Source organism: Centrocercus urophasianus, unplaced genomic scaffold (genome assembly GCF_019232065.1).
Source record: "Centrocercus urophasianus isolate 14NV4802_14NV808 unplaced genomic scaffold, USGS_Curo_1.0 seq_15, whole genome shotgun sequence".
In the NCBI taxonomy this organism is placed as follows: domain Eukaryota; kingdom Metazoa; phylum Chordata; class Aves; order Galliformes; family Phasianidae; genus Centrocercus; species Centrocercus urophasianus.
The window spans coordinates 12,804,333-12,821,049 of NW_024884697.1; the positions used below are offsets into that span (position 1 = coordinate 12,804,333).

A 16,717-nucleotide genomic window follows, 5' to 3' on the forward strand; every position below is an offset into this window, starting at 1 on the left:
GATAGATAGCATTGCTGTAGTAATATTGCAGCGATTGCTCTGACAAATGGGGTTGTTAGCATTTGCAGGGATATTTATGGGGGAAAATGGATATACTCGCTAATGTGTTCAATCTCAGATCATGTAGAAATCATAGAAAACACTTACTAATACCTTGTAAGCAATAGAGGTTGCACAGTCACAGGACAGGTTAGGAAAAAAAAAACCACCCTGATTCTGTAACTGATAGTCTTGAATGGCTGCACACTTTCTGTGTTCTTCTCTTAAGCCACAAAATAGACAAGTAAGTTTAGTCTTATGTCAGAAGTCTGTGCAGTGTTATTTGTCTAAGTAATGAATAATGTATGGGCAATGTAGATTAGATCCTGAAAAGAAATCTTTATGCTTAAGATGATGAAGGCACCCTCAGGTGCCAGAGAAGCTGTGGATGTGCTTTCTGTACAGAGAAGGCCAGGTTTGGTGGGGTTCTGGGCAGCCTGATCTAGTGAAAGGTGTCTCTGCTCATGGCAGAGAATTGAAACTCGATAATCTTTAAGGTCCCTCCCGACCCAACTCATTCTGTGATTCTCTGTTTCCATGAACTTGCAATAACTTTGTGCATTCCTTTTTGTTTTTGCTAGATTCTTCGCATTATGGAATCCATTTGGGAAGCAGAATCCTTGGACCTCTGTTTGCTACCATATGGCTGTATTTCTACAGGGAACAAAATAGGTATGAGAACACAGTGTAATTAGAAATTCAAAAGGTTATAGTTACGGAAGTTGTGTACAGGAGAAGTATTCAGTATACTCTGCAGTCCAGAAATCAACATCAGTTTCTTTACCTTTCTGTGAGCAGCCTTCATTTGTCTCTTAGCTGTGGTTTCTGCTCTTTCTGATGGATATCTTTATACTGTTAGACTAGCTTAAGTGACTGTGCTTTCTTTGCTAATCCAACTGTTGAATCCAGCTGTAAGTTTCTCTTTAATAACAATATTTGATATGAAAAAACAGTGAAAGCAAGTGACTTCCTTAATATTTGTTTTAATGTGCTAATAAAGATGAAATAGAGAAGAAGAGTTAAAATAGAAAAACATTTGTGTTTTTTCCTGACCTGAAACTCCATACCCTATACTTCCTAGAAGCAGCAGCATCACTTGATGGAATGAATGTTGGCAGTATTTGTCAGTAAGCATGAGTTCATGCAGTGGAGGTTTTCTATTTTGTAGAGTTCATAATGGGAGAAGTCAAGGGGTTCCTTGAAATTTCCTGGAGAACTGTATCGTGGTATGTAGAGCAACCTGATAAGCTTGGCAGAAGTCCACTTACATCCAGAAATACCAAACTGATACATAATGTATACATCCCGACGGCTCCATGACTCACTGTGTTGGGTTTGCATGTATTATGCACCCTAGCACACCCACGTGGCACAGTTTCCCAGTATTCAAGTAACAGGGAATTGACTGTCACAGTTAATTCTGCTGACCAGCTGTCACACAACTGGCTGGAGGAAAGCCTCCTCACTGCAGAAAAATTGGCTATGCCCAAATTAAGCTTTCGTGCTGAAAAGAATGCTTTGGCTGATATGAACTATTCATCAGTGAGACAGATTAGCAAGTAGTGCTCTGCCCTTACTCAGATCTTGAACATCTGTAAAAAGTAGCAAGTTTGTTAACACCTGTTATCTATGTAGCTGGCAGTATGATAGGAACTGCATGGAGTGGTAAAGTCATTACAGTATGAATGCTGCCACTTATTTCACAAGATCTCCAGCTTTTTAGTTGTTTTATTTTTTTGCATTATATTTTGCTTTACAGATGGAAGAATGTTAAACTGAGTCCCAGTGAAATTAAGAACTCTTTTAAATAATCTGCAGTGTACTTCCTCTCCAAAATTGCCACGTAACATTTTTATCATTCTTTCTTTTGGCTTCAAGATTTCTCAGGAGTGCAGAAAGCCCAGCACACTGATGCAGTACTTGGAAGTGCAACACATAAGTGTCTCTTTTCTTCTCATATAAGTGTTCTTAAAAATAAAGAAATCGTATTGATAGAATTCTAATAAAGTCAAAGGAAATGGTCATGATACACCAAAATATAAACTACGCTTAAACTGTAAATATAGGTCATTTTTTTAACCTTCTAACATTTTTTATATTTTTATAACAAATGTAATGCTTTCTTTTTTTTTCTTGTTTAAAATCATCTTAAGGCAATGTAATCTTTTAAATTAATGGAGGAAGGTGTAGGAATTCTGTCAGTGGCCATTGTGTTCTTATATTCAACTTATAGACTTCAGTATTCTGTCTTAAATTCATAATGGGTTCCCCATTCTGTGATCTCAAGGAAATAATCGTTTATTTTTGTACATGCAGTGGGGAGGGAGATGTAAGAATTCAGCATCCCCCCAGCACCATGGTGGGGCCATGGTTAATCACATCCACACTTCACTTCTATGTGGCTTGCTGAAAATACCTGTAGCCTAAATTAGTAATATGCACTGTGGGACACCTTGAAACACAGCTTATGCTTGTTTGTAACAAAACCAAAGTGGTGACATGCATATTTTCTTTCACAGTATTTTTGATGGTTTTCTTCCAAACTGCTTCTTCCCTTCCTCTTCATATTTTCAAGAAACTTAGGACAGTTTATGTGTGTTTACACAAGGACAATACCCCATTTTACAACGAAAAGAGGGCAACAGACAGATGTCATACAGATTTCCTAACACCTGGATGGTATCCCCTCCTGTGTAGATCTTTCCCAGTCTGTTGAAGACATCTGTTTTCAACGCAGTTTGCAGTTCTGGAAATGTCCACTGCTGCTGCCAAATAGACCTCAGGAGGAGGAACTTTCTCTGCCACGTATCATGGGTGAACAGTCGTACCTTCCTATCTCTCCCGTTGGCATGGCCATATGTTCGTGGTTTTATGAGGCAGTTTTCACTACTTACTGTGCTGGGTCACTGCCAAATTTAAAAAGCTCGAGTTGGCACATAATGTAAAAGTCACCTACCTCAGTACCGCAGATCCCCAGTAACAGGCAGCACTGTGCTTTTGCTGCTTTCTGCTCAGATGAATGCAGCCCAGTTACTGAAGTCTTCTCTAGGACTAACCATACCTACTGAGAGGCGTATCTATTTAGAGCGATCTGCTGGGAGAGATGCACTATTCCAGCACATACCTGGAATATTTGCTTAGGCAGAATAAGCTGTACAACATTCTGTCTAGGTTTTGTACTGCTGTTTTAGCTCTACAGCAGAGAATGATCAGTAAATGGTTGTCATTAGCATCCGCTCTAAAATCTGTAGGCTTTTCACACTGTTGAACTACACAGCTATTCTGGGAGAACTTGAAAATGCAAAGAGAAGCAAAAGATGTCTCCTGTAACAGCTCTGCTCCCCCAGAATCAAGAAGCTGTTCACCGGCAGGGGGAGATTTGTGAGCACTGGCAGGAGAAACCTTTCCAACAGCTGGAATGTGATCTGGAGCTCCTGAGAGACAAACAACAGCCCAGCAAACACAGACCGAAGGACAGTGCTATTCAGTTTGGTGGTTTACAGAGGTTGTATTTCCACAATAGTGTTGTTATGGGCTCTGGCTGACTTCAGCTGGGAGTGGGCAAGAGGCAGTGTTGCTTGTAAAATAAGTGGATGCTCACAAGCTATTGAAATTATGCAGAAGGTTTAGAAAGCAGTTTAAAATATTATTTTGTGTATTTTTTATGCTTTGATATAAATTTAATAATAATTCTAGTTTTTTCTTTGTTTTCTGTTAGGAATGATTGAAATTGTGAAAGATGCTACAACAATTGCCAAAATTCAGCAGAGTACAGTTGGCAACACTGGTGCATTTAAGGATGAAATACTGAACCAGTGGCTCAAGGACAGATGTGTCATTGAGGAGAAGGTGAGTTCTTTGAGTTTTCCTCCCCTAAAGTGGGATGGGGGGTTATATCAGAAGGAGGGGAGAAATGCAAAACTCATGGGTTGAAATAAAGACAGTTTAATAGGAAAGAAAAGGAGAAAAAGGAAAAGAAAAAAAGCATCAAAAAAGACTACACAAAACAAGTGATGTACAGTGTTATTGCTCACCACCAGCTGAGTGATGCCCAGCCAGTAAAAGCCCTCCCCAGCTAACTCCCTAGGTTTTATGGTTAAGCATGATGCAGTATGGTATGGGACATTTCTTTGGCCAGTCTGGATCACCTGTCCTGCTTCTGTCCTCACCCAGCTTCTTGTTGAGATTCTCATTGATAGAGCAATGTGAGAGGTCAAAAAATCCTTGACTTACTATAAGCACTGCTGAGCAACAACTAAAACATCCATGTGTTATCAACATTATTCTCATCCTAAATCCAAAACAACACCAAATAGATAAATAGATAGGTAGATAAATCTACCCTAGCTATACCCAGGTCACAGAGTTTTTGAAAGCACCCTAGTAAATGAGAAGCATAGTGTATCCACAGTTGTGTTTAGAGTTGTGTTACTCACGAGTTTGAAAAATCCATTCATTTCCCTGCACTCAGCTGTGCATGTCTGTGGAAGAGCCTTCTGCATCCAGCTGGCAGCTGGGCTTCTGAGTTAGAAAATGCTTTAGAAATGATTCCTTTGTCAGTGGTATATAGAAGTGATACATGAGGAGCAGATTGAAAGGACGTATAGGAACACTGGGAGGCACTGTGGTTTTAGAGGACTGAAGTACAGATTTGGGTACTCGTAACTCCTTTGCTTAGGTTCAGTGACCTGTTTGAGCTTTATTTTCTCAGAAAGTGTGGACTACTATGTGCTAATTTTATTTGGCTTAGAAAGTACAGCCTGTTCTCACAGCATAGCGAGTGCATTGCTGTGCTGTGATCATTATCTCTGCTGTGCAACAGTGTACTTTATAAGACAGTTTGTTTGACTTTTGGTTGATACACATCAACAGAAAGGCATATTAATTTGAGAATGACTGAAGGAACATTTCTAACACTGAAGCATTTAACATCTCTAAATTTATTTTTAGTTTCAGGCAGCTGTGGAAAGGTTTGTTTATTCCTGTGCTGGCTACTGTGTGGCAACCTTTGTTCTTGGAATAGGAGACAGACACAATGACAACATTATGATCACAGAAACAGGTGAGTCTGGGTTTTTGGGGGGAATTTCATAGAAGAGGGAACTATCTACACCTCACAAGGTTTATGTTTTAATCTAATAAGTTATGCATATAGCAATGAATGAAGGTAAAGAATCCAGTTCTGTCACCATTACTTTCAAATTCAGATACTTCTATGATATTGAAACCTATCATTACCCTTTTTGGGCCTTTGTATAAGATTAGATGTTTATTTGATGGAGTGACAGCATCAGTGGACGAAGGAAGGACAGTTGATGTTGTCTGCCTTGACTTGTGCAAGGCTTTTGACATGACCCTGCACCACACCTTTATCTAAATTGTAGAGATACGCAGCTTGGAAGGCCAGCAATATTCTGGGCTGCATCAGAGGAGTTGTGGCCAGCAGGGCACAGGAGGTGGTTGTTCCCTTCTACTCTGCCCTTGTGAGGCCCCATCTGGAGTACTGTGTGCAGGCCTCGGGCTCCCAGCACAGGAAGGACGTGGAGGTGTTTGAGCAGGTCCAGAGGGGGACCATGAAGATCAGAAGGCTGCATCACCTCTCCTATAAAAGAAAAGCTGAGGGCGTTGGGCTTGTTTAGCTTGGAGAAGAGAAGGCTGCGTGAGACCTCATTGTGTGGCCTTCCTGTACTTAAATGCAGCTTAAATGCAGGAGTGGTACAGACTTTTTACACAATCAGATAGTGATAGGACAAGGAGGAATGGCTTTAAACTAAAGCAGTGGGCATTTAGACATAAATTACTTACTCAGAGAGTGATGAGGCTGTGGCACAGCTGCCCATAGAGCTGTGAGTGCCCCATCCCTGCAAGCTCTCAGGCGCAGGTTGGATGGGGTCCTGGGCAGCCTGAGCTGGTGGGGGACAGCCAGCCCAGGGAAGGGATTGGGGCTGGTGGGCTTTAAAGTCTCTGACCTAAGCCATTCTATGTTAATAATGCTGGTTTTTTCCAAGGATGAGTTTGTTACAAAGTAAGTAATCTGGCCTTGCAAAACAAACGTTTACGTCTAGATTTAAGATCTAAAAGCCAAAAGGTTTTAAAAGTAGACAGATAGTCATTTGTCTGGAGGGTGAAAGGGATTGTGAGTGGGATTGTAGGTGCTGTCAGAATGAAAATATTATTGGACTGTGATCGCTTCAAACTGTTTATGTACCTTTGCAGAAAATCCTAGAAAATAAGTATACATGGAGTGTGGTATTTTGTTACTGAGATCTGTGGAATGGTGTGTCACAGAACAAAAGTGCCAACAGTTCAAACATGAGCATACTAAATGAAATGTCAACAATTTAAACATGAGATATTAAAGCATATTAAAGCATGGAGCTAAGCGTACTTGTCAAATTGTCAAGGGATTGCACCTTTAATGATTAATCTCACCTGCTGATGAGCCGGAAGAAGCTGCCAGCCTCTTCTGTACTCTGTCACACCATTGTTTGTCTTCTTTGCTGGGAAGCTCTTCCGTGCCAGCCAATGAGAGCTACCTCAAACTTGAGTTGCTGCCTACCTTGTAAGGGTGGCTGCATGTGGTCACCTGACCAATTGGCTAATGCAGGAGCACCAGATGTGTTTCTGGAAGGTTGCTGGTCTTTATATAGTGGACTATTGTCTACTGACCAGTCTATCTCTGTTCTTCAGGAGGACGTTGTCAAGAACATGCACAAGTGACTTAATGGGTCAGCACAACCTGGTCGGCTGTGAATAGTCCATTGAAATCTTTAAGAACCAATGTGTGATAAATCAGATTTCTTTGTAGAAGTTGGCTATGCAGATGTGTTACATGAGCATGCTATTGTCCTTTCGCCATGCCTGAGGAAACAAACTTCTCCCCACATGGCTGCACGCCTCCTGAAAGACCCTAAATTTTTTTGTATTACAAACTTTGGGATTACTTCCTTATGGACATCCCAGGGAAGCACCCCAGATTGAGCTGCACATATGAAGGCATTCTATCTGGCCTAAGGAATTCAGTTCCAGTTTTATGAGCTCGTTACTTCCTAATTAGTCTTTACATAATGCAAGGAGACAGAAAATACTTTTGGTTTTAGTCAGAAGACCATATATTTAATATTAATCATATTGTAGTTAAAGTTTTACCAGCTGAAGGCTGAAGAGAGGAAGTACCCTGAAGGCAGAAATGAGCTAATTGGAGACTACAATTAAAAAATAAAAAAAAAAAAAGTTCACCAGAAATCCTTGTGGAAAAGAAGACAAAGAAATGCTTTAATTTCAACATTAATCTATATATATTAATAGTACTGATATTAACAGTACTATGTATATTATGTACTAGCAGAAAGTGCATGATAGGTCAGTAGAAAGGGGGACAGTAAAGGAAATGTTACTTGTTTATAGTCAGGAGCAGATTAGCCAGAGTTTAACAGGAGCTGTCTGGATCAACAGAAGGGAGAAGGAGGTGACTGAGAGGTCTGCAGAATATGTCAGCACTGGGGTAGGTTGTGAGGACTCAAAAGGTGGCTGAAATGCTGGCGCATGTAAGGATGGTACACGTCAGGATTGCTGTTAAGTAACGTCCTACGTCATTCAACGTTTTGTCTTCTTGTGTGTATATGCCATTATTACAAATGCATGTTTTTAAGTGAACATACTCTTTTATCCTTACATCTTGTTTGCCAGTGAAACTAATAAATCAGTCTAAAGAGCAGTGGGCCACTCCAGTCCTATAGGTGTAGCACTCCTTAAAAGTGAAGTTTTTCATCACTTTCCCCGGACCTGATACTATACTGCAATCTCAAAGTTATCCGTAGTGTGGGAAACTTATTCTGTACACTGCAGGAGGATATATAAATTGGTAATACAGGTATGTGAAGAAGAAGCATGTTCTAGTTCCAGAGTTACTATGAATTAGTGCCATAATTGACAAACTTTTCCCATGTAGTGATGTGCTGGGATCTGATTGTTATGGATTTGGAGGCACAAGCTTTCCTCATTTCGTGATTGAAAAGCTGTGAGTGTATGTTTAGAAAACATAGCAGGCCTACCTGGTTTTAACAACTGCCAAAGACAAAAAATAATTTCACTAAGAAAACACAATTATGTATTAAAAAAAAATAAAAAGAGAGAAAAAATAGTCTTTTTCTGCTGAACTACAGAGTTGTAGTTTAGGCCTACAAATGGTTTTGGAAATACAGTAAATGCATATGAGTGTTCTTGGCAATTTATTGCATTTGAGCCTAATTGTGACTTCTTTTTATAAAGGTAACCTTTTTCATATTGATTTTGGCCATATTCTTGGGAATTATAAAAGCTTCCTTGGAATTAATAAGGAAAGAGTTCCTTTTGTGCTGACTCCAGATTTTCTGTTTGTCATGGGGATCTCCGGAAAGAAGACAAGTCTCCATTTCCACAAATTTCAGGTAAAGTGAATATTTAACTGTAAATGAATTAAGTGGCATTTTTTGCCCTCTGAAATGAGCATTAGTGCCTTAGACTTCAAAGCTCTGTGCTCCTGGGTATTGCATTAATATAATTTACTGAATCATAATACATTTCTGGGTTATTTTAGCTCTAAAAGAGAACACTATCTGTAGGATTAGGGGAACTAGGATGCAAACAGCCATGAAGCCACAGTAAAGAGCTTCAGCTAGCTGCAGTCAGGCAGGCAATCTTTTCTTTGTTTCTTGTTTAGATTGAAAATACTTTGTAAGGGACATCAGTATGTAGCTGCAGAGAGACAGCGTTAAGTATTCTGTATGGTACAAGTCAGTGTTCCTCAGCTGGCTGTGTCACTGTTACTCCCTCCTGTTTCTGCCCTCTTATCCTAGGGCTGGGCCTGCTGCATCTCGACAGTGCTTTACAGTAATGTTAGACTGTGTACGATTCTGGTTTTGTAAACTGAGAGGACTGTTGTAGTAGGCGTTAAGGAGGCTTTATCGGGATGTGACGCGTCAGGACCTCCCTGCTCTGTGATGCATTTATGATGCATGCTTTAGGGACATAGACGAAGCACGTAGGGCATATAAACTGCTGTGTAGTTGCAATAAACACCATTTGCTACTCCTCATATTGGTGTCTGTGTAGCTAATGGCCCTAGCCATTCGCTAGTCCTAGACGGCCTGAACCCTTCAAAACGGGGGCAACGGTGGACTGAACTCTGTGAAAGAGAACAGTGTTAAAAATCTATTCTATTGCAGTTCGTTCGATTTTAAGTGAGCTCCTCCAAAACAAGTTGTGATTTTGTAATCTTGTGACAATGAGAGAGCAAAGCAAAATGCTGTTTAGTATGTTTAATGAAATGTCTGAGAGAATGGCTGAACAAAGGTAAATAGATGTTGGGCTGGTCTTCATTCACACATCATTAGGAACTTTAAATTTGTTCTTGACTAGAAAGGAGATTCTCTGTGTTACCCAAAGTCCCCTCCAGAGTGCAGATCAGAGCAGCAGCCTGACTTCAGTACTCAGGATTCCCTTTGGATGGACCATTCCCTCTGCCCTACCTGCTACAGAGTCTGCTTTTTAACACTGTGTACCTGTGGGGGGTAGTGGGCAGGGTGGGCAGGTCCCAGTGAACATACACGTGGTTGTTCAGCAAATAACCAGGCAAGTGTCATTCTTGAGCCCAGACTTCTAAAAATAACTATAAACCACCAGGTGCCATTTTTGAGTCTTTCTTTTGCACAAGGACTAGCTTTGGAAGTGGGAATGCTGAGCCCATGCTCTTAAAGAAGTCCATCAGCTGTACTTCATATAAGAAGGGTGGCACTACTCAGTCATCAGCCATGTGGGCTGGGACACCCATCTAGGCTACATCAGTATGTAGAACACCTCAGTTCTGGAAGCAGGAAGTAGTTGAAAATATGAAAGTGTGCTGGTGGAGAACTGGAAGACTGGCAAGTTCTTAGCATCTGTCGTGAGGAGATGTTGTGTTCTTATATATGGATCTTACAGCTTTTCAGAGAATGTATGACCTTTACTTCAGCAGTCCAAATGCTTAAGTAACAGGAGGTGACTTTGGTCTGAGCTTCTTTTCAGTAAGCTCTCATCATACAGAGCAATCCTGAATGTGTTTATTTTTCTACTGCAGTACAAATTTCTGAAGTAAATACTGCTACCGTCCCACTGGTGCAGAAATGCCACGACAGTGCCAGTGTCAGTTCCATTCGTGTCATTAACCAGAGGAACAGTGCTTAATGTGCTGTACCGTTGTGAGCAGTGACCGTGACACATAACCTGCTCATCTGATGTGGGATGATGTGGGCATAGACAAACAAAATACGGGCTGAAAAAAATGTAAGTTTGTGTACAGTTCTGCTGCGTTCCAAACTGTATGCAACCTACTGTACTGTACTGGTAATGCCTTAAGGGATTCAAAAAGAAAGTTGAAAGCAAAATACTTCTGTATAAGTAAAATGATGACACAGAGCAAGATACGCATTTCCTACCTTGCTGTAAAAAAGTGTGTTTTAATTAGATTTTCAGATAACAAATGTAAACAAAATGAAAGCCTTGCTTTCCAACCAGCAGGTTGTGTCATGTTCCCAAATAGCGAGGGATTCATTCAGTGTGCCTGCTGACTCATGCAAGCAGTAATGGAAAAGTCTCAGCATTTATCCATCATTAATTTTTAAGAGCATCGCTCATTAATTTGTGCTTCAGCTACATTAAATATGTTGTACTTCAGAAGAATGCTTTGTTTTCACAGGCTTCAGTCTCCTTGATATTCTAAAATACCCATGGGTTTGTCTGGCTTTATGTCCTGTCACCTATTGGTCCCTACAGATGTGTCAGACACAACTCCTACTGCAGGTGTAACTACACAGCTGATTTTCAGGCCCCCTGCAGCAGGGTACAGCAGTTAGTGCTGTGCTGGCACTGCAGCACTGTTAGAGCTGGTGACTACTTGCTTCTCTTAGCTCTTACTCCACATTTTGCTTCCCTTTTTGCTCTTTTCACAATAACTTAAAAAAAAATTAGATGCCAGAGGCTGCTAATGAAATGACAGAAATGTTTAGTAAAAAACATCATTTGATAAGCATGATTTAATCTGAGAAGACAATTATTTCTCTGTCCCATCTGTGAATTTTTCAGCTGCCTCAATACTGTCCAGATTTCTCTTGCTATGAGTGTCAAACGTCGTGGCATTTCCTTTCCAGCTTTGGCTGAAGCCCATGCCACTCTTTTACTCCTATGTATGTTCTCCTTCATGTATTACATGTAGGAAGCCTTCAGAGAGCCTTATTGTAGATCTCCCTAGACTTTTGAGCTTTGTCCACCAAGTTATTATTACGTGTAGTTAGCCTAAATTTCTCTTTACTGCTTTTGCCATTGAATGAATTTTTATTCATTCTGTCTCATTTATTTCATTCATTCGTTTTTCATTACTTTACCCTGCAGACTTGATGTTACAGGGGTCTGTGGTTTCAGTACTGATCTAATCATTTCTTCTGGTTGTGCCACTTGCTTGCAGAATCCAATGTATTTGACTGTCAGACAAAGGTGACAGAAGGAAGAAGGATGTACACTTCATCACTGAAAAGAGAAGGCCTGTATAACAGAACTTGGGCACTCCATGTTATACAAACACTTGACCCTTAGGAAACTAATACTTAAGGACAGATTCAAGCTCCCAAAATAACCCATTGTTGTCTCATGGACAAGTTGGGGGTGGTTTCTCCTCAGCTCCTCTCATTTGGCCTGTGGCTTTGATTAGTTAACAGCTTTCTTCCTAATCCCACAGTGTGCACATAGCCCTGACACGCACTTGTATCACTTTTGGTTCCCACTGCCTTTCTCAGAAGTACAGAGATGACTTTTACTGGGAGATGTTAATTCCAAACTCCATTCAGCTCCTGTCTGCATAAATAACTATAACAAGGAGGTGCAGATGTTTTAAATCCTTTGAATTCTTTCGAGGACAGTGATGCCAGTTTCTTGACTGCTTAATTGTTTTTCTGTCTCAGACACCTTCAGCAGTGAGATGTATCATCCACAAAGAAATGCAAAACCTCCTTTGATACGACTATAAAGAGCAGAGCTTTCATCTCTTTCAAGAGAACCAAAAGCCACACTAACTCTAGTGACAAGATTTCCCTGTTTGAAGTCGATATACATAAGAATTTTTTTCTTGGTGTCATGAAGTGAAAATAATCCCTGTGAAAAGTTGATTGTGTTTTCTATTGTAAACTGTGCTTTGGCCACTGCAATTCATCTGCTTTGCCAGAGCTGAACTGACATTAAAGTTCTCATCTTATTTCAGGACAGGATTTATTAGGAAATGTAAGGGGCCCAAGAAATAGGGGAAAAAATGAAAAAAAACCTTGCGGACAGATGTTTAAAATATCATCTTTCTTCCCTTGTGTTTTCCTGACCTGTCTGCTCATTTGTCTGACGTCGCTGGTGTGAGCAGTGATAGATGTTAAGGTTATTTGTGCCATTCTTACTGTTTCTGAGGAAGAAAAAAACTACCCACTGTGTCAGAAATAACCAGAGTTCTACAGAGCTAATGAGATTTGTTAGAAAGGTATACGAAAATATTTGAATTGCATAGGACTTTTAAAATTAATTCAATAAATTTGTGGAAAGGTTTATCTGAATCTTTATTTGGGTAAAAATCAGTGTTGCTTCAGGTTAGGTTTTAATAGCAACAACCTTCTTGGAATTATTTCTTGTCTCTTCCCATTACTGCATTGCAGGCCTAATTTAACTTCCTCATTTTGATTTCTAACGTTTGATTGCTTTTCCTTAAAATGTTATTTTAAAAAATAAATGAGTAATGAATTCAATGTAAGAAATAATCATTCTGATTTATGGATTAGTCACTTATCATTAACCATTCTTTCCAAAGGTATTTCATGTTTTTCTAAGCTGCAGAGATTTAATTCTTCTAAAGTTTATGCTGCTAAGCACAAATTACTTACATATGGAGGTGAAAAAAACCAAAACAGTAATCCCTTGAATCCAATAGGACAGTACGTAACCGTGGCAGTCCTAAAGCAAGGCAGCACACCTGTGTTTGAAGCAGAGCTGTGAGCTGGAGAGACGTGACAGAACACCACGCCTGGAGAGCCATCTCCATTAAACAAGCTGTCAGCTCCGCAGATTTAAAGACATCCACATGAAATGAAGAATTGAGCCCTAGAGGTGCTGCTTTATTCAGTTGCTTGCTATCCCATGGTCTTTAAATGGAAACCAATTGTGAAGAAAGACAATGAATTACTGCTGCCTTTTTAACAGTCTCAGCAAGGGATTACATGACAGGGAAATTAATTTGAAATTCTGGTGAAGCTGAGCTTTAACAACTAATATCATATTATTTAAAAGAGCCATTAGTTTGTTCACCAAAGCAGGACTTGTTGCCCTGAGGTGCACCCACCAACAACGTGGCACTGGATGCAGACGTGAGCGTGATGTTTCTGCTCGGATGCGCGGCTCTCTGGGGTCTCCTCTCCCTGACACACTGGTGACTGAACGGTGTTGGTCGGTGGCAGTAGTTCATACCAAGTTCCCATGAAGTTGCTAAGCCCTCCCTTTCCGTGCACCCCATCATTTAACAGAAAATCCTTCTCTTTTGTAGGATGTGTGTGTGAAGGCTTATTTAGCTCTCCGACATCACACCAACCTGCTCATCATCCTGTTCTCCATGATGCTAATGACTGGAATGCCCCAGTTAACCAGCAAAGAGGATATTGAGTATATCCGGGATGCGCTGACGGTAGGGAAAAGCGAAGAAGATGCTAAAAAGCATTTCCTTGATCAGATTGAGGTTTGCAGAGATAAGGGCTGGACTGTGCAATTTAACTGGTTCTTACATCTTGTGCTTGGAATCAAGCAAGGAGTAGAAAAGCATTCTGCTTAACATTTGGTGTAAACTATCTGTAGGTGTATATAGGAAGTTAGTGAATGTACTTGTTGTTATTTATGCATTCCAAATACATGAGCAGTCAGTACTGCCTTTACCTCACTGGCAGCTTCTAAAAAGGCTTTTTTTTTTTTTTGTCTGCCTCTCCAGAAGAGCTTTCCTGCAGTTAAGATATATATATTTTTAATGTCTAATGATGCTTCCAGTTGCCAGACTGTCAAATAGCTGCTTTGCTGATGTGGCCTGCAATTTTCTTCTTTCCTTTAGTAATAATGAAGGAGGAGCTTGGGTCAGATGATAACCTACAATCTCAGATAGAAATTTTCAGTGGCATTGCCTTAATTGTTCATGGGAGTCCAGGCTTCAAATGGGGAAAAAGAGTCGGTTTAAAATCGACAGTAATATTGAAATCCCTGCAGGAAATTTATTTCTTTATCAGGATGGCTTTTACTCAAGTGTTCTTCACCCACATCACCCTTTGTCCCACTTTATTCTTCTTCTGATTTTCAATATGCGTCAGTAGAAAACAACCTTAACTCCACTGCCAAAAGAAATTGCTTTATTATTATTGTGGTCTCTTGACATACACAGCTGACCTTGACTGTTGCTGTAAGAGAGCTTCATAGTTCCCTGGAAGCTCCTCTGGTTTGAATCTGAAGTTCTTGAGATTTAATTTTGGACTGTTTTTTTACCGGTTTGTTTTGTTTTTTAAACAGGAAGTTCCATATTATATTACAGATTATATTATTATTGTAAATTTAAAAATTTCACCTATATGGTAAAAGCTTTGTAGAAAACTCAATGGTACTTCCTTATTCCTCAGAGAAAGCTCCTCATGTAAAAGCAATTGACATTTTACCAAATACTTGAGAAACCCAAAGCTATTTATTCTTTGGAGAGATATTTTTGGGAGATACCCATAAGGAATTAAATTTAATCTTTGAAATTGTGTATATTTTGCTATTTATTTTTAAATTCTTTAAGAGACTATACTACTGAAAAGCTATTTATGAAAGAAAAGAAATAATTTCAATATTTAAAGCTAAAAGAGGAAAAAATGATCAATGTTAAGTAGAATTGTAACTTCTCTGCTGTAGGATACCTGCAAATCACCTAGACTGCCTAAGGTAGGAATAACTATATATCATGAATTAGTCTTTGACTCCAGTTGTTACCACGTCCTTCCTGCTGATTGATTCTTACCAAAGAGAGAAGATGGCTTGCAGTATTGCTTTTTTGCACTCGTGCCCATGTAATTTCTTCTTCCATTGTAATTTTACATGGGTTTTACTTTACATTTAAATGACGAACTGAATTTTGTAATTCTGTTATCATTTGCTTTGATCGTTTCGCAGAACTGTTTTTAACTACTGCTACCACTGTTACTACTGAGCTTATCCTGGAAGGATTTGTACTAAATGTACTGTAGTTGGTGTCTCGGTTATGAGATAGAGCCAGTCTATTTTTGAAATACAGATGTTTAATTGATTCCCATGCACAATGATGTTTTTGATGCGTACGATAGACTGATTTAAGGAAATCTGAAAAGGTAAAAGGTAGAATAATTTGTTGTTCTGTTACATTACCATTCTGTGCAAGATAGGCTTAAAACCATACTAAAATACAAAGTAAATGGTGAATGCTGTCTGTAAAATGCTATTTTTAGGTTTGTATTTTGTAGATCAGAAATAAATTGATTGATATGTTCTATTCACTTGATTTTTCCTTCATGAATAGGCACTTTTTCCCAATATTTTAAAGACTGCAGTCTCAGTAAGAAATCATAAGTAAATCTACTGCTATGTTTGAATGCAGCATAGGGAAATAAATGCTAATCACAGCTTGAAACGAATGGCATTCCTAAAGCAGCCTTCATATGCAGATAGATGTCTGTGAGGAACCCACAGCCAGAGGAAAACTGCTCAATTGCACACTAAGCCAAGACAGGTCATTTTTGTGGAGTTTACAGTGTGCTGCGTTGAGTTGTATGCGGCGTTTGTTACAGACTTCTGCAGCAGCTCTGTGCTGAGCTCATTAGCAGATGTCTCCAGAGCTCTCTGTGCCTGCTGCCGGGCTGCCTGGGCAGTGCTGGGCATCCCTCTGCTGTGTAGTGATAGGACCAGCAGCAATGGCCTGAAACTTGAACAGAGCATGTTCCATACAAACATGCAGAAGAACTTTACAGTAAAGGTAACAGAGCACAGGAACAGGTGGCTCAGAAAAGATTGTAGAATCTCCTTCTATGGAGATATTCAGGACTCAGCTGGGTGCTCACCTCTGCAACCTATTGTAGGGAACCTGCTCTAGCAGGAGGTTGGATTCAGTGATCTCTTGAGGTCCATTCCAGCCCCTACAATTCTGTGATTCTGTGACTTCAGGGAGTAGGAGCAGCTGCTTCATCCCCTTGTTAGCTACAGAACAAGCTGTCTGCTGCCTGACACTTTGTTAGTAAACAGCTGTGCACCCATACTGCTGGTTGTCTGTCAGCTGCTATGTGTCAGTGTGCGGCTGGGCACTGCCTGTGGCACCCCAGGCCTGGAAGGGTGCAGCTTCAGGACAGCTGCCACTGCCATCGCAGAGAGTTGGGCACCATTTGCAGAGTTGGGGCCTACAGTCTTCCAATGCTGGAACACACTCCAAATAGACCAACCCTTCAAAACAGCTTTTTCATATGGACTACAAAGCGGGAAATGGCAATTAGTCGCTAACAACGTATTTCACAGGCTCTAACTCAGCATGCAAGGAGATGAAATTACTAACGTTTCTGAGCAGGTCTCAATTATCATCCTTTTCTGCTGGGATCCTAAA

The 16,717-nt window shown here is 40.1% G+C and overlaps 1 protein-coding gene across 2 annotated transcripts in view; it reads left to right on the forward strand.

The window, feature by feature from the left end:
- The window catches only part of PIK3CG (phosphatidylinositol-4,5-bisphosphate 3-kinase catalytic subunit gamma), a 29,878-nt gene extending 14,255 nt beyond the window's left edge, over positions 1–15,623 (forward strand). Inside the window, exons 7-11 of one of the 2 annotated variants that reach the window (XM_042815447.1) lie at positions 621–711; positions 3,758–3,888; positions 4,990–5,101; positions 8,311–8,468; positions 13,625–15,623. In XM_042815447.1, coding sequence (XP_042671381.1) covers positions 621–711; positions 3,758–3,888; positions 4,990–5,101; positions 8,311–8,468; positions 13,625–13,906 — 774 coding nt within the window. In that variant the 3' untranslated portion in view covers positions 13,907–15,623. The remainder of the gene's footprint in view (positions 1–620; positions 712–3,757; positions 3,889–4,989; positions 5,102–8,310; positions 8,469–13,624) is intronic. The other variant, XM_042815448.1, reaches the window with a different exon arrangement.
- Positions 15,624–16,717: the final 1,094 nt, after the last annotated feature.